General features: G+C 38.0%; 1 protein-coding gene across 11 annotated transcripts in view; it reads right to left on the bottom strand.

The window, feature by feature from the left end:
- akap9.S (A-kinase anchoring protein 9 S homeolog) overlaps nucleotides 1–23523 on the bottom strand; it is a 109681-nt gene that overhangs the window by 53250 nt on the left and 32908 nt on the right. For 9 of the 11 annotated variants that reach the window (XM_018269157.2, XM_018269160.2, XM_018269163.2 and 6 more), the window contains 9 exons: nucleotides 23204–23423; nucleotides 20899–20992; nucleotides 19648–20004; nucleotides 17410–17787; nucleotides 14369–14593; nucleotides 9273–9404; nucleotides 8303–8424; nucleotides 6174–6382; nucleotides 1680–1900 (listed from right to left, as the gene is read on the bottom strand). In XM_018269157.2, the coding sequence (XP_018124646.1) occupies nucleotides 1680–1900; nucleotides 6174–6382; nucleotides 8303–8424; nucleotides 9273–9404; nucleotides 14369–14593; nucleotides 17410–17787; nucleotides 19648–20004; nucleotides 20899–20992; nucleotides 23204–23423 (1958 nt within the window). The remainder of the gene's footprint in view (nucleotides 1–1679; nucleotides 1901–6173; nucleotides 6383–8302; nucleotides 8425–9272; nucleotides 9405–14368; nucleotides 14594–17409; nucleotides 17788–19647; nucleotides 20005–20898; nucleotides 20993–23203; nucleotides 23424–23523) is intronic. The other 2 variants (XM_018269158.2, XM_018269161.2) reach the window with 2 other exon arrangements.

Raw genomic sequence — 23523 nt, 5'->3', positions numbered from 1 at the left:
TTCCAAAAGCAAATGAAGTTAGAAAATATGTATCTTTTTCTGTATCTTGCTCAGTGCAGAGAAAGTTGGAACTTTTCAATACAAATCCGGGACTGCGGGTTAAGCTGTTAATAGTGGGACTATCCCACTGAAAACGGGACAGTTGGGAGGTATGCATTTGGCACAAGAGCAGTGGTGTCAGTGTATGTGAGCCTGTTTGTGAGGTCACTTCCATCCACGATGCAGCAAATTACCCCCCTACCCCTCATGTGAAAGTATCCAGCAGCAGTAAGAGGGTTTTTTTGTGAAAAAAATGTAGTTAAGTGCTGTGGCCTTTTAGAACACAATTAGAAATGACCTTAATGGGGTTGTTCCCCTTTGAGATAACTTTTAGTATGATATACAGAGTGATATTCTGATATAATTTGCAATTTGTTAATTTTTATTGAAGGTTTTTGAGTTATTTAGCTTTTTATTCAGCAGCTCTTCAGTTTGCATTTTAAGCAATCCTGTAACTAGGGCCCAAATTACCCTAGCAACCAGGCAGTGGTTTGAAAAGGAGAGGCCTGGTTAGAAGGACCAGTAATAAAAAGTAATAATAACAATACATTTGTAGCCTTACAGAGCGTTTGTTTTTTAGAAGCGAGTCAGCGACGCCCATTTGAAAGCTCCAAAGAATCAGAAGAAAAAGACAAATAACTATAAAAAAGAAATAATGAAAAGCAATTGAAAAGTTGCTTAGAATTGGTCGTTCTATAACATAAAGGGTGGTTCACCTTTAAGGTAACTTTTATTAAGTGTTGTGTGCAGAGAAATTATGTCTGCGTGCATCCTACCTGGAACCACCTGCCATTCTGCATGCAATGTAGTTAAAAAATGCAAACGAAAGATCACTTTTATCACACCTACTTCAAATACCAGAGGAAAGACTGTCCATACAATTTCCCTTGTCTCAGGCAAAAAAGGAGAAATCTCGTGTGTTTTTTAAGCCTTGATGTAAAATCTTAAAGACTGTAGAACACTGAAGACATATACAAATGTTTTTTGATTCCAGTAGGAATTTAGGGCAGTGAGTAGAAACATCTATGTCTAGCCTCAAACACTGATGATGATAAGGTGCACTACAGTATCTCAGGTTTTAATAATAACACTGCCCCATGCTCTGCAGCACTAGTTTCAATTGTTTGTGGACAATATAATTGCCAGGTAAAGACTATAATCAAAGGATTTGCTGCAGCCTCTACTAAACAAATTCAACACAAAACAAATGAAAAGAACAACATAATCCAACAAAAGAATTAATCCAAACTCGCAATTCCATTAAGCTTTCCGCGTCAATAAAATATCATAAATATCACCTTAAAATCACATTGATGGTCGGGGATTTCAGTGCACCTGTAATTTATCTGCTCAGGACGGACTTGAATGACGAGTTAACTCCCCAAAGGTATATTTTGCTTCCACTAAGCTAAGAAATGGTATTGGACTTTGATCATAGAGAATTTGTTTGGTACAACACTGCCAGAGTTTGCCAGACCGTGCTTACACTGCTTACAGTGCCTTTTTCTTATATAATATGACCAATATAAATGAAAAACAATGATCAGACACACAGTAATAGTTTCTTCATCTTTATAATAACTACTGATGCCCTCAGAGTGCAAAATAATGAGATTAGCCAGCAGCTGTAAGGTCTGTACCTGATTATTGGTTTCATTGATGGCTTCCAGAAGTTTTTCCACAGCTGCTTGAAGTCTTGCACTTATGTGAAGCACTTGGGCTTGGTCCTCTGAGCTCAGAGCAGCTCCTGTGATCCCTTTATCTGTGAGATGCACAAACAGATCCAGTTCATCTTCTGTTGCTTCTGACCAACCATCTGCATCCTTGGATCCAATAAAGTCTTTAAGAGCAATAGGACCTGCTAGCAAGCACACAAACAAACGAGTTAGGATAGCTGATAAACACAGAGATAATACACAGCTAAAGTTTATATTCTGTTATGCAAACATCACTACTTCAGAGGTCTCGATTAATATAAATGGATGGGAAAAACATTTTGATTTCAAAGAAGTGCTATTGCTTTTTCAAAAACTGGGTTACGCAAATATCTATAAAACCATAGACAAGACGGCTTTGCCTCTGTAAAAATATAGTGTATCCTGTGTAGCTTCAATCTAGCTTTGTGGCTTTAGGGTGCATAGCTTTTCAATAACTATAATCTAACTATAATATCTATGTAAACCTGTGTTACCTTTTAAATGATTTGAAATCTTACACCTCCTGGGACAAAAAACATATGGGGAAATGTAATAAAAGTCGGAAAAGGAAAAACTATTTGCAATGTGAAAGTTATGCCTTTGCACGAATAAATTTTGCTTTGCGCGAATTTAATATAGCTTTTGCGGAAACTGTTTAGCGACAACTTCCGACAGTGGAAGACCGTTTGCGAATTTTATAGTTTGCACCAATGAGCAGTAAATGTACTAAAACTTCTTACTGAAAAAGTTGTTATGTTTGCTCCAAAGAGTCGAAAAGATTACGACACCTTCCAGCACTTCTCAAGAGTGCGCAATTAAAATTCGCAATGCAATAACAGTTTAAGGAACAATATTATATTGAGAGAGGTGGATTTTTATTCCTATTGGTGCGGATTGTTTTTCTCTTTGCGACTTTAATTACATTCCCCCCATATTTTCTTAGTTAAAGGAACAGTAACATTAAAATATTAAAGTGTTTGAAAGTAATGAAATTATAATGCAGTGTTGCCCTGTACTTGTAAAAATGGTGTGTTTGCTTTAGAAACACTACTAATGTTTATATAAATAAGTTGCTGTGTAGCAATGGGGGCAGCCATTCAAAGGAAGAAAGACTCGGGTTACACAGCAGATAAGCTCTGTAGAAGATATTGGTGTTATCTGTTATCTACTATTTATCTACAGCAGCTTGTTTATATGAACTATAGTAGTGTATCTGAAGCAAATAGATCAGTTTTACCAGTGCAGAGCAACAGTACAAATTATATTTTCGTTACTTTAAAGCACTTTCATTTTTTGGTGTTGATCTGGATTGCATTTATTTTATTACACCATGACCTCAGTGAAGCATTGCATAACATTTTGACAAAAGAAGCCAAACCAAATCAGCTGTCAAGTTTTTGGAGAATACCCAAAAGACGCACCCTGTAAAGACTGGCACACAATGTGCAGGTTATCATGAGGTTCAAATATGAAAATTTAGACTAAGTGATCTCTTTTATTAGCTAACTAGAATTCCAAACGCAAGGTTTGAGGCTATTTTGGTCACTGCTTCAGGCATCACACTTGGTTAATGACCCCGCAAGTTGAGTTCTATTAGAATATACAAAACCTGCCAATAACAAGATGTGGTTGCCAAAGCATCACCCTTTACAATAAAATAATTTACTAGTACATTTGAACAGCCATTCCTCTTTTTTTTAGCAAATCTTTCTAAGCAATGCTTGCAGCTGCTCTATGGCTGGCTTATGAACTACATGGACTTTTCTTCATTTACGTCCATGACTTTGTACATAATGATATCAATATGGAGTCCTACTGACACCTAGTGACAATAAATGATTTAATTGGGCAGTAAGATTTTCAGTTCATTTATAATCAGTTTAATTATTAGACTGGAATATTTTAAGTTTTGTGATACTTTTCTATGATCAATAACGGCCAAGGGAAGCCAAGTGAAAGATCTGACTGTCACTGCTTCATGTGCCTCCAATGCAGTGTTTTGTATTCATTACTAGGGGGTTTAGCAGCATATTAATACATTTTAGTGATCAAATGGTATTGTATGAGTAAGCATTTAATTTTTAGGGGGCACTTGTATTTTATTTACGTATCTGCACCCCACTTTGATGGAAATGATTTATTTTAGAGCATACTGAGTATTCAATAGGGTTACCGGCATAGTATATTTGTGCATTTACCTAACCACTTTATGGGAGGGATCTCCAAGTGGGTGAAGGGGTTGGCATTGGAACTGAATGGTGGACTTGCCGGTTTTTCTAATTATCACCAGGGCATACTGAGTATGCAATTGAGTAACCTCGGTAGATGGTTTAGTAATTTGTCTTTGTGACAACAGCATATCTAACTATCCAACAGAACCAACTAAATTTGCTCTTGTCGATCCACCATCCTGTTACTAACCTACCTTTTAACTTGTAAATACTGGACATTTGTTTTTAGTAATTTATTAAAAGTTATGTTTTATTTAATCAATACACATGTTTTTTCTCTTATGCTTGATGGTTGGTGCTCCCCAATCTCGGTTCTTCAAGTATTTTTATTAACTGTAAATTATAACGTGGAATGCGGAAAACCCAGATCCCAAGCATAAAACTAGGAATGTGTACCATCCTTCTGCACACTATGTAGTTTGTCTAGACTAAATAAATTACTCAGTGTGGCATTTTACAACACTAGAGAACATTCCATTAATAATAGTATTATTAGTTATCATGTTACTGAGTTATTAGTGCAAAGGCAAGTTGAAGCAGGCTCAGAACCATCAGTAAGAAGCATTACATTCTTGTTCATCAGTAGGGGAGATAGCTAGCAACTAGAATGAGACTTTACATGCCGGCTTCACAATAACATTCAAAGACTTCACCTCTGAGAACTGTAACTACTTCTAGATCACCTATAATTAAAGTGGTGGTTTCATAACAAAATACTATACCATAAATAATCGTCTGCAACTGTTACTAAAGTAAAACTCCAAGCAGCACCAAAAATAGAATGCTAATGTGATAATATACATTCACATAAACCTAGTTTATATTTTAACAGCTTCCCTGTAAAATTCAGTTAATGTGTAATCAAGGAGGAGTCAAAATTTATGCCATTGATGAAGACCTGCATATGTTTAGTGTAAGACTAAAACCTATTCTTCTCTAATCCTATTAATGTCACTGCCAAAACCTGCTGCAAATACAAGCCCATTTATTTTACAAGTAACTGCTAAAACATAAATTCCTGTCCTTATCCTATCCCACTTAGACTATTGCAGCCTCTTACTAAAAGGTTTCCAAGATCTCTCTCCCCTGCAATCAGTTTTAAAACCTGCTGCTAGAATCCTCCTGCTCTCTGCATTGGGGCAACTTGTTCATTCCTTGGTAAAATCTTTATCATAGCTGCCTGTTAAGCAACGAATAGCATACAAAACCATACTGCTAACAATCAAAGCCCTTCACTGCTGTGCTCCTCAATACATTTCTTCACTTTGCACCTCAATACATTTCTTCACTTGTCTCCCTGTAAGCTCCTGGCTGTCTGCTCCACTCCACTCAAAGTCACCGTCTTTTTGTACTATTCACACCCACTGCTCTTAACTCAACTTTAACCTATCAATCATGCTGCTCCTTCCCTCTAGATAAGATCCCTGAATTTCTCCATAAGGAACAATCCTGAACAACAACAAACTCAGATCCTACAAACTCTACCTACCCAGTCCTGGAACTTAAGGGTTAATGGCCAAACGTTTGTGCACTTTACCTTTATATTTGTGGCTGCATGTTAGCAACCTATTTAGATTGTAAGCTCTACAGGGCTGAACTTCCTTTCTACTGTGTCTTTTAACATAAGCACTGTTAGTTTACTTAGTATAAGTTATTTTTACAATTTTTATTTTTATTGATTTTCAACAATTACCATAGAACATTGGTTCGTTTACAGATATATAAGCAGCAGTAAAACAAAATTCAGTATATGTTTCAACACATTTCTCATATCTTGTTTTCCTTCAGACATTTGTGTCTCTATAATAGCCTTTTCTTAGCTTTACATAAAAAAAATATACTAGTATCCAATCAGTACGAGACCTCTTGCTTACAATAATCATGCTAAGGCTGTTTGATATCTACAGTCCGCTGTCATTAGTATAATTTGTTTTAACATTTATCCTCCCTGTGTGTACATTTCTATATTGTAAAATTGTAGTTGTGTATTCTAGTAGCGCTTTGTATAAATACAAACATACAAAATATAATACTAAAGGGCATATTTAATAAAATCTTTTTATATTTTTTATTAATAAAATATTGTGAAAGAAACAAAAAATATATATGTTAATAAACTATGTGTTAACAAACTGGTCTGTGCCAATACTCACTCAGGAGAATACTTCCAGACATATTCATATGTATCTTCTTAAATTAAACTTACTTGTTTTAGGTGCCTCTAAGTCGAGTGTTGCCCCCAAATCTTCATTTGCAGGGTTCCAAGTTAATGCTTGAGAAGCAGACGGACGTCTTCCAGATTTGTCTAGCAGTCCCAGGACATGGAGTCCAATTGTTTCCTCCACGGCACTTGTTGTTTTAACTATTTCAAGCAGGATCTTAAGAAGTTGCTTATTTGCCCTTATCAAGTATTTCCTATAAATGGAAACAAACCACATGTCAAAAATGGGATATAAAGCTCAAATTAATTTCATGAGATTACACAGTGTTGAATGTGACAGACCAACGACATTTTATTAAAATGACAGCAATAAGTGTTAATCAGCCACTATCCTTGTTTAAAAAAAAAAAATATACCCCAAGTCTGAACTTGTGCTTAATTTATAGGTATGGGACCTGTTATCCAGAATGCTCGGGAACCTGAAAGGGGTCTTTATGTAATTTGGATCACCATACTTAAAAATGTTTTAAACATTAAATAAACCCAATAGAAGTGGAGTCTATGGGGCAAATTCACTAAACAACGAAGCACCTAACGCTAGCGTTAATTCGCCAGCGTATCGGATTTTCGTTTATTCGCCGATTCACTAACGGACACTGGCGTAAATTCGCTAGTGTTACTTCACACCCTTACGCCTGGCGAATTTGCACAACAGACGTAACTACGCAAATTCACTAACGTGCGGATTTTTCAGAACGCTACCTTTTACGCCAGACTTCCTTTGCCACCTCAGACCAGGCGAAGTGCAAAAGAGTAGATAGGGATTGCTTCAAAAAAAGTTAAAAAATGTTCTAAGCCCCAAAAAACGCTGGCGTTTTTTAATTTTTTATGGGTGATAGGCTGAAAAAGATCGAAAAATTTTTAGGGGCTACCCTCCTTCCCCCCTACATTTCCTAACTCATGGCAACTTAACTATACAGTGGGCACATGTGTAGGGCAAAATAAAAATTTAATTTGCTGTTTTGAAGGTTTCCCAGGATTGTGTAGTGCTGCTACATATTCCTCCATTGTAACTTCAATTTGGCGCTGTATGCAAATTAAGCATCGCTAGCGTAACTTTGCTTTGCTTGGCGAATTAACGCTAGCGCAACTTTGCAACCTTACACTTCCACTGAGCGCAACTTTGGATTTTAGTGAATTAGCGTAGCGCTGGCGAAAATACGCCTGGCGAAGTGTGTTGAAGCGGACGCTGCCGCAACTACGAAGCTTAGTGAATTTGCCCCTATGTGAGATGGCCTTCCAGTAATTAGAAGCTTTCCGGATAAGGAATCCCATGGCATATTGTGTGCACAGAAAACTGTTTATAAAAAATGCATTAGCTGAGGAAAACAAGGCAACACACCCAGATAGGTTTAAATGTAAATATGCAAAGATAAACAGCAAGTATATGTTACAAGAATAATGTCCTCGGCCACGTGGAAACATGAAAATAAGCTGCTGACAGATATGGGGTTTAACAAAGCAAATACAACTGAGACTTTCAAGCACATAAACCAGTACCAAAAAGGGTATTTGCATGAGAAACTAGGGCTAAAATGGTCAAGAAATTAACAGAGTATTGTCATGGAAACAAGACACAGCACTATCTTACTTTGTGGCAGCTCTGCACTGACATTAACGGTATGGGATAACTTTCCATAATTTGGATCTTAATACATTAAGGGTTTAAGCACACGGGAAGATTCAGGGAGATTTAGTCGCCTTCTGCGGGGTGACAATCTCCCTGAACTGCCTTCCCCCTGCCTGCCACCTGCTATAATGACAAAACGCCAACGCCAATGCACTCGTGGCGCTTCGATTTCCAAAGTCACCTCACGAGGAGACTTCGGGTCAAAGGGGACTGCATCGCTAGCGCAGCGAGCGCGTACTCATGGCAGGAACAGCCCTGATCCTGTGGGTGAATGTGATAGGGTTAATGTGCAGACTTCACTGGGGCAGTAAATGAGGTAGAATCTCTCTCATGTGGTGCAGTATATGTCAGTCCAATACTGAAAAAACGAAACAGAAAATCAAGCATGCGTATATATAATTTTATAATGCTTGCTTCAGCTACTCAGGTCTCATGACGTGAATCTACTTCCTACTGCTAAAAATAAAAAAAGTGTACAGCCTACCCGTCACAGATGGGGTCATCTGGTAAGGCGTCCTTGCTTTCATTATTTCCATCTTCCTTCCTGTTAATGGCATCCCAGAATTCATCCTTACTTTCACTCTCTTGTTCTTCCACTTGTTCTTCCTGTGCAAGTTGTTGCAAAGGCAAATAGGTAAAGAGAGACAGCAATCCTGTCATGCCGATGTCAGTGAGAATGTCTGTCCTCAAGTACATTGGGCATTATCCGACTCCATTTTCCCAGTTTACACAGTGCTTTTTTTTTTTTGCCCAAACAAACCCCCAACTGTAATTAGCTATAAATGATCTATGTCTATATCTAAACACAAAACAAAGTGGGATTAACACACACACTGTTCTAATGCAGTATAGCTGCAGTTTTTTTGTTGAAACAAACAGCTCCTGACAACACTACGGTAACTATAGATTCCTATCTGTCAAACACTGAAATCCCTCCCACAGGGAGCCTAATAAAAGAACAATGCAGCTAAAACCTGATACCCACCCCAAGAGGAGAGTTTTCATCAGCCTAAGGCTAAGGCCACACGGCGCGATTTCGCCGCGATTCTGCGCTGGGCGAGTTGCGAGTTGCGAGTCGCTGCGGTTTTTAAGCCGAAATAGCTTTGTTAACTTTGGCGCTGGCGTCAATGCAAATCACGGCGAAATCGCTGCGCTAATTCACACGCGGCGATTCTTTTTCTACTGTCGCCCGGAAACGCCCAGCGAGGCAACTTCGGGCGACAATAGAAAACGAATCGCCGCGTGTGAATTAGCGCAGCGATTTCGCCGCGATTTGCATTGACGCCAGCGCCAAAGTTAACAAAGCTATTTCGGCTTAAAAACCGCAGCGACTCGCAACTCGCAACTCGCCCAGCGCAGAATCGCGGCAAAATCGCGCCGTGTGGCCCTAGCCTTATATGAAAAAGAAACTACAGGATGGTGCCATGTGTCAGTCAGGGAAAACATGATCTTACCAGTGTCTGTGAGCTATTGTCCCGCACAGTGTTAGCCTGCTGACTGCCTGCTGCAGTTTTGGGGCTCTGTGACTCTTCCATCAATGCTTCTGTTTCAGTGACTTGATCTGATTCGCTGATAATTGAAATATTCTAAACAAACAGAGTTTAATTTACTTCACATATACATTAAATGGTGTGTTTACCTTTAAATTAACTTAAAGCAGGATGCAGAGAGTGATATTCTGAGACAATTTGCAATTAGTTTTCATTTTTTATTTTATTCAAAGCTTTATATTCAGCAGCTGTGCAGTTTCAGCCATATGGTTGCTAGGGTCCAAATTATCCTAGAAACTATGCACTGATTTGAAGAAGAGAGGCCTGAATAGAAAGACGAGGAATAAAAAGTAGCAATAACAATAAGGGGCCGATTCACTAACTTCGAGTGAAGGATTCGAAGTAAAAAAACTTTGAATTTCGAAGTGTTTTTTGGGCTACTTCGACCATCGACTAGAACTACGACTTCGAATCAAACTATTCGAACTAAAAATCGTTCGACCATTCAAAGTACTGTCTCTTTAAGAAAAAACTTCGACCCCCTAGTTCGCCATCTAAAAGCTACTAAACTCAATGTTAGCGTATGGGGAAGGTCCCCATAGGCTTTCCTACATTTTTTTGATCGAAGGATATTCCTTCGATCGTTGGATTAAAATCCTTCGAATCGTTCGATTCAAAGGATTTTATCGTTCGATCGAAGGAATAATCCTTCGATCTTCGATCGCACTATTTGCGATATTCGAAGTCGAAGGATTTTAATTCCCAGTCGAATATCGAGGGTTAATTAACCCTCGATATTCGACCCTTTGTGAATCGGCCCCTAAATGTGTAGCCTTACAGAGCATTTTTAGAAGGGGGTCAGTGACTCCCATTTGAAAGCTGGAAAGGGTCAGAAGACAAAATGAAATAATTCAAAATCTAAAAAAAATAAAAAACAATAATGATGACAATTAAAAAGTTGCTTAGAATTGGAAATTCTATTTGTAACTTACAGTTGAACCACCCGTTTAAAACTCCCTGGTGTTTAATTTTGCCTGAAAACTAGCAAATCTAGTAAATAAGAATAATTGCAAAAAAAAGTGAAGAATACATACTAAACCATACAAGAGTAAAAAGTTTAGACTGTTTTCTACAGTTTGGGATTAACCTGAATAATAATAATAAATAAAGTATACCAGAACGTAGACTTATTAGGGATCGTCAGTCAGGCAAACACACTCAATGAGGATGAGGAAGTGGTTACTGTAAATGTACTAAGAGAATGGAAATCTGCATAGGGTGTCAGTGCACCCAAGTGGAGGAGATCTAGCAGTGGGGAGTACCAGAGTACAGAACAAATACACTAGGGTGGGGTCACAGAGGTGATTTGCATTTAACTGCACTTAATGCACATAAGGATGCATAAATATGTATGCATAAATGCATTCAGGGAGGAATGGAGGGTGTAAATATGCTCAAGGTGGGAAAAGCCAGAAGAGAGTGGGAATGCTTTTATACTGTATGTGAAAAAACAGAGAAACTTTAAATGCACAGGCAGAGGTGGGTGAATATTTACTCAAGGAAGAATAGGCAGAGGAGGGTGGTATTGGGCCCCTGCAGCTGCAGGATCTGCCTTCTCTGTAGTTACACCGCAAGTATAAATTTACTCAGGAAAGGGAAACAGAGGAAGCTGTACCTTTATCTACTCAAACCTTATCATGTCTTTCATTGGCTGACAGTACAACTGTATGAAAAACATGCCCCACTGTCTCTCAGAATGGTGAGGTTGATGCCGTACAAATTAGTTAAATGAGAGAAAAAAATTGTTCAGAAAAAATAGTGTGTGTGAGAAGCTTAAGAGTAAAGAGTGATTGTGGCTTTCCCCCTGCCTTTTCAGAAGATGTCTAATATCCTTCATTTTTGCCCTGTGCGGAAGAGGTTTTATTTTGTAACTGAAGGTTTGCAGGATGGAACAATGCTACAGTGCGGTCACTAGATACGCCTACTATACCAACAGTGTCAAAGACATGGGGGCAGATCTACTAAAGGGCGAAATGGGCGTCGCTAGCGATAATTCACCACAAATCCCATCTGCAGGGACATCGCTAAAAGAGACAGTCACTAGCGTAGTTTCACGCCCTTTCCCCAGGCTAATTTATACTCAGGTGATTGATTGATCGTTACTCTGCAAATTCACTAAAGTGCAAAATTTTACAAAACGTTATCTCTTTCGCCAGTTTCCTACCTGGCAAACTGATAAGATGAAGCTACATCCTCCTCAATCTTATGTCACTGACATCATATCCTGTATGACGGAAAGTCATAAAAGTTCTAAAAAAAACACTAGCATTTTTTTTGATATTTTAAAGCAGGATTGTCTTCAAAAGTCCTAAATATAAAAGATTTTTGTGTTAACATTTTTTTCCAAGCATTTGAGGGGTATGACAGACAGTGTCGGACTGGCCCACCGGGATACCAGGAAAAGTCCCGGTGGGCCCAGGTGTCAGTGGGACCTCATGCTGCTAAACATTTGTCCTATTTCATGGCCATTCCCATTATATGAGAACACAGAGGCTAAATAGATGGAATAATAGATTATAGTATGTAAAAAAAGAGACTAGGAGAATAGAGGTTAAGTGAAGAGAGGAAGAATAATGGATCCCCTAGTCTAAGGTTTTTGGATGGGACCCTGGTTTAAGGTTTTCGGGTGGGCCCCTGGTATCCCAGTCCGACACTGATGAAACATTTGTTTTAGGGTGGGCTCATGTCTAGGGTATTAGAGGTTCTCTTTTGTCTTTATTTTGCTTCCTTGGACATGTGTAATAAGTAACCACTTCAAGCATTTGCACCAATATTTCGAATAAAGACATATGGTATCTATAACCTTAATGTACCCGCCCTATTCAAATTGACCTAAGCGTAAGTGTACTAACGAAGTTTCGTTAGGCAGAAATGAACAATATCGAAAGTTCTCTCTGAAATGCTTTAGCTGATGAATTAACACTATCGAAACTTAGCCAGCGTTCAGTTGCAGAGACGCATTTTAGTAAATTAGCATAGTAGTAGCGAATTTGCGCCTGACAAAGTGGCGTGAAGTGTGGCGAAGCCTTCGCAGGTGAAAATTTCGCCCTTTAGTGAATTTGCCCCAAAGTTTCTTCCTAAAGTCCTCATTACAACTGAATACACTGCTGCATTGTTGTATTGTGGGTACCAAGGCGGCTAGCAGTACACAGACTCCCCTATAGAGATTTCTGAATGCAGTAGAGAGAATACCCATTGAAACAAATTGTTCAAGCTATTTTGATTCTCAGTATCAGAGGGGTTTATCACCATTGCTGAACCATCAAGAGCCTTTACATTTTGTTCACGCCACTTTAACCCAATGTAGTTGCAAATTATTCTAATAATTATGTTACCTTACCTAACATATAATTGCCGATAATTGATGATCCGACCTAGACATTACTTTAGCCACTATTTTTAAGGCCATGCAGGGCCAATCCTGCGCATTTCACAGCCTAAGGCGGGCTTTATTTTGCCCCCCCCCCACAGCACTCATTTTTCCAGACCGGGACGGGGTAGGGGGGGTCCACGTCGATAGTGCAGAGAGTGCAGTTGCACGAGAAGAGCCGAATTTCCGGGTTGAAAACCAGAAATTTGGCTCTTAGTTACCAGGAGCGGCATTTTTGCCGCCCGAGGCGGAGCACCCTTGAGTCCATGTAATGAATCTTTAACAAACACACGTACAATGTCTCTTAACTTCTAAAAGAAACATGAAGTTGTCATTACCGCTTTGTAACCCAGAGGAAAACAATGGATTTCTACCATGTCATCAATCCACAGATTGTTCCCAGCTGGTACAGAAGAGCTACTTCATAACAATGTTCCTGTTTGTAAACCAGCAATTTTAAAGTGGGGGAGAAAGTTAAGAAAATGGGAAGGGGGAATAAAAGCTGAATAAAAACAACTTTATAAATAAATAAATATACAAGAAAAAAAAAATACAGCATTTGTTTCTTCTCCCCATTTTTGCATAGTTTTAGGGTAGGACTACACAGGTGTTTTCAGCGCGATCCGACGCGATGCACAAAAACGCAGGCGTCAAGTTGGAAGCGACGAAAATAAGGTAAGATATACAAATGTCGGATGAAGCCACAGTGTTGATCCAACGCGGCACAACTGTCGGATGCAGATGCTGTGTGCTGGATCGTGCCGAAAACGCCAGTGTAGTCCTACCCATGTATAGTTTTACTGCATAGTATGCTTTCCCACAGTATGCTTTGTGACATGTTTTGCATTTGCAAATTAGGATTTGGTTCGGCTGGGCAGAAAGATTTAGCCAATTTGCTGAAAGCCGAATCCTGGCAGGATCCCGAACCAAATCCTGGATTTGGTGCATCCCTAGTTTTTACCAACCTGCACCCAAACCGGATCCGCGTTTTTGTGATCCGACCTGGAGTCACGAACATGAAGTCCCTTCTTCAATCCGCCCTGATCTTTACCAAATGCATCTTTAAACTGGTAGTGACATCAGTATTTTGGGAAACAATGGATTTGGGGCCGAAACAGAGCAGAGTTTCTTTTTATTTATTTTTTTTAAGTTGTATAACTGTCCACAGCCTCCCAGATGGGTACCTGCAGACCCCCCACATAATCAGGTGTTTTCTTGCCCGCCCAACAGCAGACTGATTTACAGGTATTCCGTGGGTACTTAACCTACTGCAGGACTTTACCTTGAGACATGGGTACCTTACCCTCTAGTAAAAATACTGAAATGACTAACATGCAAGCAAATATAAGCATGAACCCAATGGACTTCATAGAAATCCATTTCTTTCAACAGAAATATGTATATGTATGAATTAAGAATTATGTATGAATTTATGTATAAATATTACAGATCTCTTATTCTAAAATACCGCTCTCTATAAACATGCATCATTTGTGAGTCAAACCCCCTAATGCTGCAGTGCCCCAACCCTTTGGATAAACTGGATTCCTAGAACATCGCCTCACTGGCTGTGTGACTGTATCCGGCAACTCCAAATGATCAAGGTGCCTATGCAGTTACCACTACTTACCGTAATTAGTTGTGATCGCACAATATGCAGCTCATTGAGGAGTTGTTCTTGGTCATACATCTGCCTTTCCAGCTGTTCCATGTGAGCATTTTTCAAAGCCTCAACAGACTGCTGGTGTTCCTGCTCGAGCCTCACCAGTTCTTGTCTCATGTCTTCTACATGCTCTTCATACAAAGGCCTTAGCTTGGCATTTTCTGCACCCATTGCAAGCATTCGGTTATAGTCCTGAAAAACAGGGGTTCATCACCATACAGAACATTTTTAAAAAAGGTTTTTACATGTGCAGGAATCTGTAATCCAGAAAGCTCGGAATTAATGGAAGTAATACAGGTATGGGACCTGTTATTCAGAATGCTCGGGACCTGGGGTCTTTCGTAATTTGGATCTTCATATCTTAAGTCTACTAGAAAATTCTTTAAACATTAAATAAACCCAAAAGGCTGATTTTGCTTCCAATGAGGATTAATTATATCTTAGTTGGGATCAAGTACAAGCTACTGTTTTATTATTACAGAGAAAAAGGAAATCATTTATAAAAATTTATTTAGATAAAACGGAGTCTATGGAGATGGCCATTCCGTAATTCAGAGCTTTCTGGTTAATGGGTTTCCAGATAACGTATCCCATACCTGTAATAAAACAGTACTTTGTACTAGATCATAACTAAGATAAAATAAATTCTATCTGAAAGCAAAACAATTGGGGTTACTTAAAATTTAAATGATTTTTTAGCAAACTTAAAGTATGGCGATACATACTAATGAAAGACATCTTTTCTTATTATGCAACTTTTCAACATACCCTTTGCAAGACATAAAAGTGCTTAAGCTAAACATTTATTCATTAATAACAACAACCATAATAATAATAATAATAATAATAATATAATGTATACATACTGTATACAGATATAACAGAAGAACAAATATTGCATTCCGAAGCAGGGAATTCTATGAACCTAAAATCTAGTCATTGCTGTTTATAGAGGATATATCTGTTAAACAAAAATCTTTGATAGTTTCTGATAGAATTTATTGACGATGATAATGGCTGGATTCAGATGAAGATGTGATAGTGTTAAGATTATATTAATTAAGTAGAACTAAATCTTAAAGGAGCAGGCTAGTAATGATGCATATTATGAGATTATGTACCAGTCCAAAGCGGCCACAGCCCTTTAGCAGTGAAAATCTGTAAATCTGAAGATGCCCCATTAGCTCCCCATCTTCTTTTCTGCTGATTCACTGCACATGCTCTGTGCTGCCATCACTTTACTGAGCTTAGGGACCCACTCACAATATAATGCATATAGTATAGTATAAAAGTTGATTTGTATTAATTCAGATTCTCAATACATAGCAACTCAGAAACAGTGCCCTTGCCATATACTTTCTGCAAGACTTATTGTATGTTTGCTGCCACGACCCAAAAGAGCGCTGTGATTCTCTTACAAGATCCTTCAGAGGGTTCTTCTGCCTTGGCCATGAAAAATACTTTTTTTCCCGTTCAAGATGGTTTATGCAAACATAAACAATCTTCGCAAGACCCATCTTCCATGAAGCTGAAAACTAGCCAAATACTCCAAGCAACACAAAAAAAGTTGTGGGAAAATGGATTCTTAGCTAAGGTTAAGGTTTTTTCTATTATGCAAGATGAAAAACTAGTCTCAGGAGCTGAAATGTGGCAAATATGCCCCCATCTTGCCTCAGCCAGCAGTCTGGTACGGTTGCTTTCAGGACACTCATAGGTTAGTACATAAACTGGAAGGTACCATCCATGGTCCAGTTCATGCTTGTACTTGTTGCCCCAGAAGTTCAATGAATGATCTTCATATGCTAATAAAAACATGCATGCAACTTTTACACTATAGGCATCACCACTGGCTCTACCATTGAGCTACTTGTAGTCTCCTCCTATTTAATCACTGTACATGCAATTTCTACTCTATAGATGTCACCCACCATTTTACAACGAGCTCAAACAATTATTTCTTTTCAATAAACATGCAGTTGCCACACTACAGACAATCCAATCTAGCGCACTAATAACCAACAACTGTAGCCAAATCCTCTCTACGTAATGTCTTACTGTCAAGAATGTGCAATTTTCACCACCTGCCTTGCTATGTAGATACTCTATAACTAAACTATCAGGTCTTTATCTACTCCCTGTGTGGGTCAGTTTCACCAATCTTGAATTTAAATATAGACATGGCCCCAAAAGCCCAATCTCAACCTCTATGGGTACAGAGCAGCTTATTTATATAAACTGGAGTAATTTTACTCAAGAAAACACATATTTACTGACGCATTAGTAGTGCAATATATTTAAAAAATGACAAAATCATTTGCTTCTTTAATGTGCAAAATATGTTCTTAAAGTCAGCTTTGTAAGCCTACTACCTACACTATTTGTTCTTCTAAAACATCTATTCATAGTTTATCTAGAAATATACTAAAGAAGAGCAAAACAATCAACATTTCTTATTTGAATGAATAGACATGAATGTGTCTATATGGGCACATCTAACTGACCGTGAAATCTTACTGTAAATAACATACAATATACCCTATCTTCCTACCAAAATAACAAAATTTTACAGCTATATAATTGTGCAATATAGAATACAAAATCACCTGACAGTTTTATTATCATCTCTGTATATGTCAATTTGATGTCCCTCTCTACATCATACTAAAAGTTAATTTAAAGGTATACAACCCCTTTAATATTTCCATTAGGAAAACCACCCTTTTCTTTGACTTGCTTCTAGGGGGATAGAGACTGGCTGCCCCATCCTGTCCCACTATCTAGTGGATCAACTTTGTGAAAAATCTGGGAGCTTGCAGGGCAGAGGAGCTGTTTGCGGTGCAGAAGAGAGTGAATCGTGCTCATTGACCAATAAAGTTTTGTGGCCAATAAGACTGAAAATTCTGGGAGAGGAACTGAATTTGTTTTAATCAGTGGCAAAATGTAAATAGTATTAACATATATCTTTCTACTTTTAATGAAATAACAAGGTAAAATAAAGGCATGCTTACTTCTTCTTTGAGGACAACAGTTTTTTCACTGAAATGTGAATCGACAGTCACATTTTTATCCTGGTGTTTTGGGTGCAGATCACTATCCTGTTCTTGGGTGTTTGTTGTGCCTGGGATTACTGTAACTACATCACTTGTAACATCATTCTGAACCTCTGTGCCATCTTGTAAGTGGATATGATCAAGAGATGAGGATTCATCCACCTGCAAGCTTTCTTCCTCCTCATGACACGGTTGATGTTCATCGTCCCTTTTCTTTGTTGCCCCAGAGATTACTTGCGAACCTTCATAATTCCTTGCAATTTCACCATCTATAGATGCAGCCAGTCTCGCAAGCTCACTTTTTTGGGCAAATGCCACAGTCATCTCCACAATAATCTGAGGAGGGAAAGGGAAAACAGTGCTGAACATTTTACATTGTTTACATTTATATCAAAATAACATACAAATTAGTTTCTCATGACTAAAGTAGGGTAAAAATACAATGCCTGCTGGCAGGGTTGCCAGGTTGCCGGTTTATCAGCCAAATTGGGCTACTGATTTAAAGCCCAGGCAGGTTTTGAAAGTACAAACTAGCCAAGGTACGGATTGGGGCTACTTTTTGGGACTTTGCTGGTTTTTACTTTCGAAACCGGCCAAAGTTTTTCCTTGCCCTAATGTGCCAAGCCTGCAACTCCAAATGCATGTTGGGTAATGTAGTTTTTGTTTAACAATGTGCCAACTGGCAAGTTTAATGTAACTACAATATCCAGCAATGGGACTGACTTGCGTAGAAGTCAGAAGTTACCAGATTTTGGGCTCTGTACCCCAGTCTCCCGTCACTATTTTCATCTAAACATGAAATCCACATTCTTTTTTTTATTAAAGTATTCATAGCTGTTGTAAACTCAATTAAAAATCTCAGCTGTCAATCATATATTACCTGCCCCCTCCTTAGGCATAGAGGCGGGGCAGGCAATTACATTTACTTTCCATTCAGCACTTCCTAGATGTCACTGCTCTCCCCACATTCCCCCATTCTCTTTACCATTTAATTGTGTAACCAGTGTGTGGGGATGGACATCAGGTCCCCGATTCTGGTGCTCAAACAAGATTCTGAGATGATACAAGACTTTCCTTAATAATAGTGTCAACAAAATGGCTCCTGCCTGCTTGCTATAATTATAAATTATGGATTTCAGTGCAGAATTCTGATGGAGCAGCACTATTAACTGATTCATTATGAAAATTTGTTTTTTTCCCATGACAGTATCCCTTTAAAATCTCCAAAGACAAACAAAAAGGTGGACACTAACTAAGAAAGAGAAAACATCAATTCTGGCTTCTGGCATTCACAAATGCCAATATTACAACTTAGAAAAAATACACTTAAAAATCATGACAGCATCCATTTAAGTCTTCTTAAGTACAAGGAATTGTTTTATTATTACAGAGAAAAAGAAAATGGAAATTCTTTTTAAAAATGTGGATTATTTGGATACAATTGAGCCTATGGGAGTGATAACGGGTTTTTGGATAACAGATCCCATACCTGTCATATAATTTTTATTAAATAGCTGATTTCTCTTTAATAACAAGTACCATTTTACTAAATGGTAAAAGGGCTGCATAAATCCATGTTGCTCACAAAATAATCCTATGTTTTTTTAAAATTAGTCTTTATGACCGCTGACCCATATTATGGAAAGACCCTTAAGGGTCAGGGCACACGCTCAGATTCGGGGAGATAAGTCGCACGGCAACAAATCTCCTCTTCTTCGGGGTGACTAATCTCCCCTCACGAGTAAACTTAAAGCTACTTCAGAAAACAAAGTGCTCCGAGTGCCATCCCGCTAGCGATTTTCATTCTAGCCAGCGGGAGGCAGTTCGGGAAGATTAGTCACTCGAAGAAGTGGCGACTAATCTCCCCGAATCTGAGCTTGTGCCCTGAGACCCTTATGCAGAATTTATGCCTCCCCAGTTTAAAGAAATCCAAATTATAGATTCCATACCGGATATACATGCAATGAAAACAATAATGGAAAAAATTAGCACATGGATTAAAGTCAGAACTGCACAGGCAAAATATTGCCTTAAATATTGCAGAGAGTACTCTAGCAGAATTAGGAAGACAGGAGACAGGCCAGAGGCATGCTGTCTTTTATTCCACAAGTTCCCTGTAGTCAACTTTCTTTAAATCAATCACCAAGTTATTTAGCTTTTTATTCAGAGCTCCATTCTTGTAAAACATTGGCCTACCTTTGCTACTTCTTCCTGCATTCTCTCTTGGTAGTGTTCTTCCAACAACTGGTTTATATCTGCCGGTGTCTTCCCCTCTTCACGGACAGGAGACCTCTGAAGTTTCCCAATTTTTACAGTTGGATCATCTTGCTCAGACTTTTTTAGTAATTGAATATGTTCTTTCAGGGTTGCATTCTCTTGGTAATATTTCTCCTCTAGATCTTCTCTCAATTGTGTTAATTCTGCTTCATGCTGTTTTTTCAGTGCATTCACTTCTTCTAGGTACCTAGAGTATAAAGCCTGGCGGAGTGTTTGCAACTGCTGATAAATAGGACCAATGGGCCTTCTATCCCCTGTTTGTACTTGTTCACTCATCTAGAAAAGACCAAAAGGAATAACTTAAAACCCACAATGTACAAAGAATTAATAAACTGATGTAGATAAATATTTCTATAGCTACCCCAACCATACCCTACTGCCAATGTTTTTCCCACTCTCCTTTTGTATACATGTAATCATTATCTGTGTTGCTAATTAATGTGAAATTGTGGTGAGTCTTTACATCTTTTTTCTAGCAATAAAGATTATAATATAGGAAAAAAGAGCACTTATTGATAATGTAGTTGTTAAATTTCCCTTTATTTTATTTTAAATGACATTTTAAAACATTTTTAGACTCCTCAGTTTTACTGCATTGCAAGAAAAGTCTGACAACAGAAATCTGTCATTTACTAGGACTTATTTTACATTACATTCGTAAAAAAAAAAGGAAAATATCTCACATGGGAACATTTGTTGACCATGATAAATCTATGCTACCTACAGATGATAAATTTCCTGCAACACCTGGAATCAGTGTGAATCTCTGGCGCTAAAACATATTAATCTTGTAAACAACTGGAAACTGCCTTCTCATGTATTTTCTGGCAGTTAAGCAAGTCATATATTTTATCACCTGCAATCTGTACTGAAACCAACGACAAGGTATTTTCAGAATATGTGTTGCCCACGGGTAGCCCAGACATCCCACAGATGGCAATCTGCCTGTGCTACAACCCTTAAAGGAGAATTCAACCCTTTACCAACCCTTTACCAAAAGAATCAGATTCTGAACCCAAGAAAAAATGTATACATAACTAGAGAAAGAACACTGATATGATTCCTGGGCAATGGGGCTGCCTCTTTCCCCAGGCTATTCTCCGCTGTATTATTGCTTTTGTAACCAACAAACACATGCACAACTATGTCTATATACTTTTTTTTTTTTACCTTTAATGTATCTGTAACTGAGGTACTAAGACTTTTAAAAATGTCAGCTTCATATAAGCCTTCTTCCATTCCAGACTGCATATTAGAGAGTTCCCTAAAAGGAAAACAAAAAAATGGTCTGTTAAATAATAATAATAATAATAATATTATTAATAATAATAAAAAATTCTTATTTCTCCTGCCAGATTTTTTTTATCTAAACAACCAGCAAATTTCACTCTAAAGAGAAGACATAGAGCGGTTGCTTCCAATTCCAGATATAAATGTAAGTTATAGGCTATACACACTAAGGGGCTGATTTATTATTACACAAGGGTAAAGATCAGGTATTTCAATTTATTTTACAATAACAGGGTTTTTCCCACACACACTGTCTTGATTTGTTTTTTCAAAAAATTAAAAGCTCAGCACCTCAAAACTGGCAACCTTTCTATTTAAAAAAAAATTGTATTACAGGTATAGGATCTGTTATCCAGAAACCCGTTATCGAGAGAGCTCTGAATTACAGGAAGGCAGTCACCCATAAACTCAATTTTAACCGTATAATCCAAATTTTTCAGAATTATTTCAGTTTTCTCTGTAATAATTATACAGCACATTGTACTTGATCCTTACTAACATAAAATGAATCCTTGTTAAAGACAAAACAATCCTATTGGGTCTTTAAATGTTTTTTTTAGTAAACTTACAGTAGGGTTATTCAAATTATGGAAAGATCCCTTTTTTGGAAAACCCCAGGTCCCAAGCCTGTACCAGTCCCAGTCCTCTAGTAATAATAAATCAGACCCTATCACTAGCTAAACTGCCTAGCACAGAGCTTTGAAAATATATAATTGACCAGATTATTTTGACCACTAATTGATCATTATTATTTTAATTCACGGAATCCTGCCTACTGGGCTTACATGGTAATATTATTCTTAACTGAAGACAATCAAAATTTTAATGTTACATTTAAAGGCTACATATATCATTACTGAAAATCCCACAATCTTGTAGGCAATATCAATGTTTATTATCTTTTTAAAATGCCCCTTTTTTTTGGAGCTTCCTATAGATCTGCTAAGGTCACTGTCCATGTTTCAAATAGGAGGTGGGCGTGTTCTAACGGTCTCTGCCAGAAACACCGGAGAAGGTACATTGCCAGTTACAGCCCTGCAGGCTTTGGTTCCCTATCCGGTCAGTTTAGATGCTCATTGTTTCCCATTCTACAGTGCACTGTGTTTCTGTCTCCCCTGCAAAGCCTGGGAAAGGAGGCAACAGACAGTTGAACACATGGGCATGACTATTAAGGTTTTTGGAGCTATTTTTTATAAATCAGCCCAAAACACAAATTTTCAGCACATTCCTTCTATATTTAGAAGTCTAGAATGCTTGTTTTTACACAGTTTGTCCCATTTAGAGGGGCTCACTTTTAAACCAGACACACAGTTGGTACAGATGGTTATCAACCCAAAACTGACCAATAAAAAGTACTTTAGGCAGGTATCAGACAATTCTTATTGAACTCAGAATGAGGTGGCTGTTTTGGCTTTAGGAGATTCTGTTTTTTTTTATTCATTAGGGAAACTTAACAAAATTGTGTGATACACAAAAGGTCACATAATCAACAGGCTTTGGTTCCCTATCAGGTAAGTTTAGATGCTCATTGGTTCCTGTTCTACAGTGCACTGTGCTTCTGTCTTCTCTGCAAAGCCTGAGAAAGAAGGCAGCAGACAGTTGAACACATGGGCATGACTATTAAGGTTTTTGGAGCAATTTTTAATAAATTATCCCAAAACACAATTTTTAAGCACATTCCTTCTATATATATATATATATATATATATATATATTTAAAAGTGTATAATGCACTGGCGCATTCTTGTTTTTACACAGTTTGTCCCTTTTATTCTATAATGCTAGATTCTAAATCTAAACACTGATTAAGAGGGTCTCACTTTTAATCCAGAAACACAGTTGGCACAGATGGTTATCAGCCCAAAACTGAACAATAAAAAGTACTTTAGGCAGGTATCAGACAATTCTCAATGAGCTCAGAATGAGGTGGCTGTTTTGGCTTTGGGAGCTTCTCCGCCAAAACATAGGTTTGTTTTTTGTTCATTAGGGAAACTTAACAAAATTATGTGATACACAAAAGGCCTAGCAGATGAAGTGAAAACTAACAGAGAAAATAATTCTAAATAATTGGAGCAGTAATAAGTACATTTAGGCTAATGGGACAAGCAGTTTTGGGCAGTTTTGGTGTTGCATAAACTCAGACAAGGCAACTCTTGCAACATGTGAAACATATATATAAACCTACCGGAAATCCATTGAGGTCTCACTGACATTCTGAATGTGCTCTTGCAAATGGATTATCTCTGTAGTGTACCGTTCCTCATTTTCTTGTAACTGTTGTTGGAAATAAAATCGTAGATGCTCGATTTCTTGTGAATGCTTCTCCTCAAGTTGGGCTCTTTGATGGCTGAACTCAATTTTAAGTTTTTCGACCTCTGACTGAGGTGTGGCAGCCTCCTGCACATCTTTGAAGAGCAATTAAAATAAAGTCACTCTTAGAGAACTTCCATGACGTGATAAATATTCATAAAAGGCAAAATTTACAATGAAAGAACATTGTGGCAT

The sequence above is a fragment of the Xenopus laevis genome, chromosome 6S (assembly GCF_017654675.1).
Source record: "Xenopus laevis strain J_2021 chromosome 6S, Xenopus_laevis_v10.1, whole genome shotgun sequence".
Taxonomy (NCBI): domain Eukaryota; kingdom Metazoa; phylum Chordata; class Amphibia; order Anura; family Pipidae; genus Xenopus; species Xenopus laevis.
The sequence above is the reverse complement of the archived record's forward strand: the minus strand, read 5'-3'. Positions and strand labels throughout refer to the sequence as shown.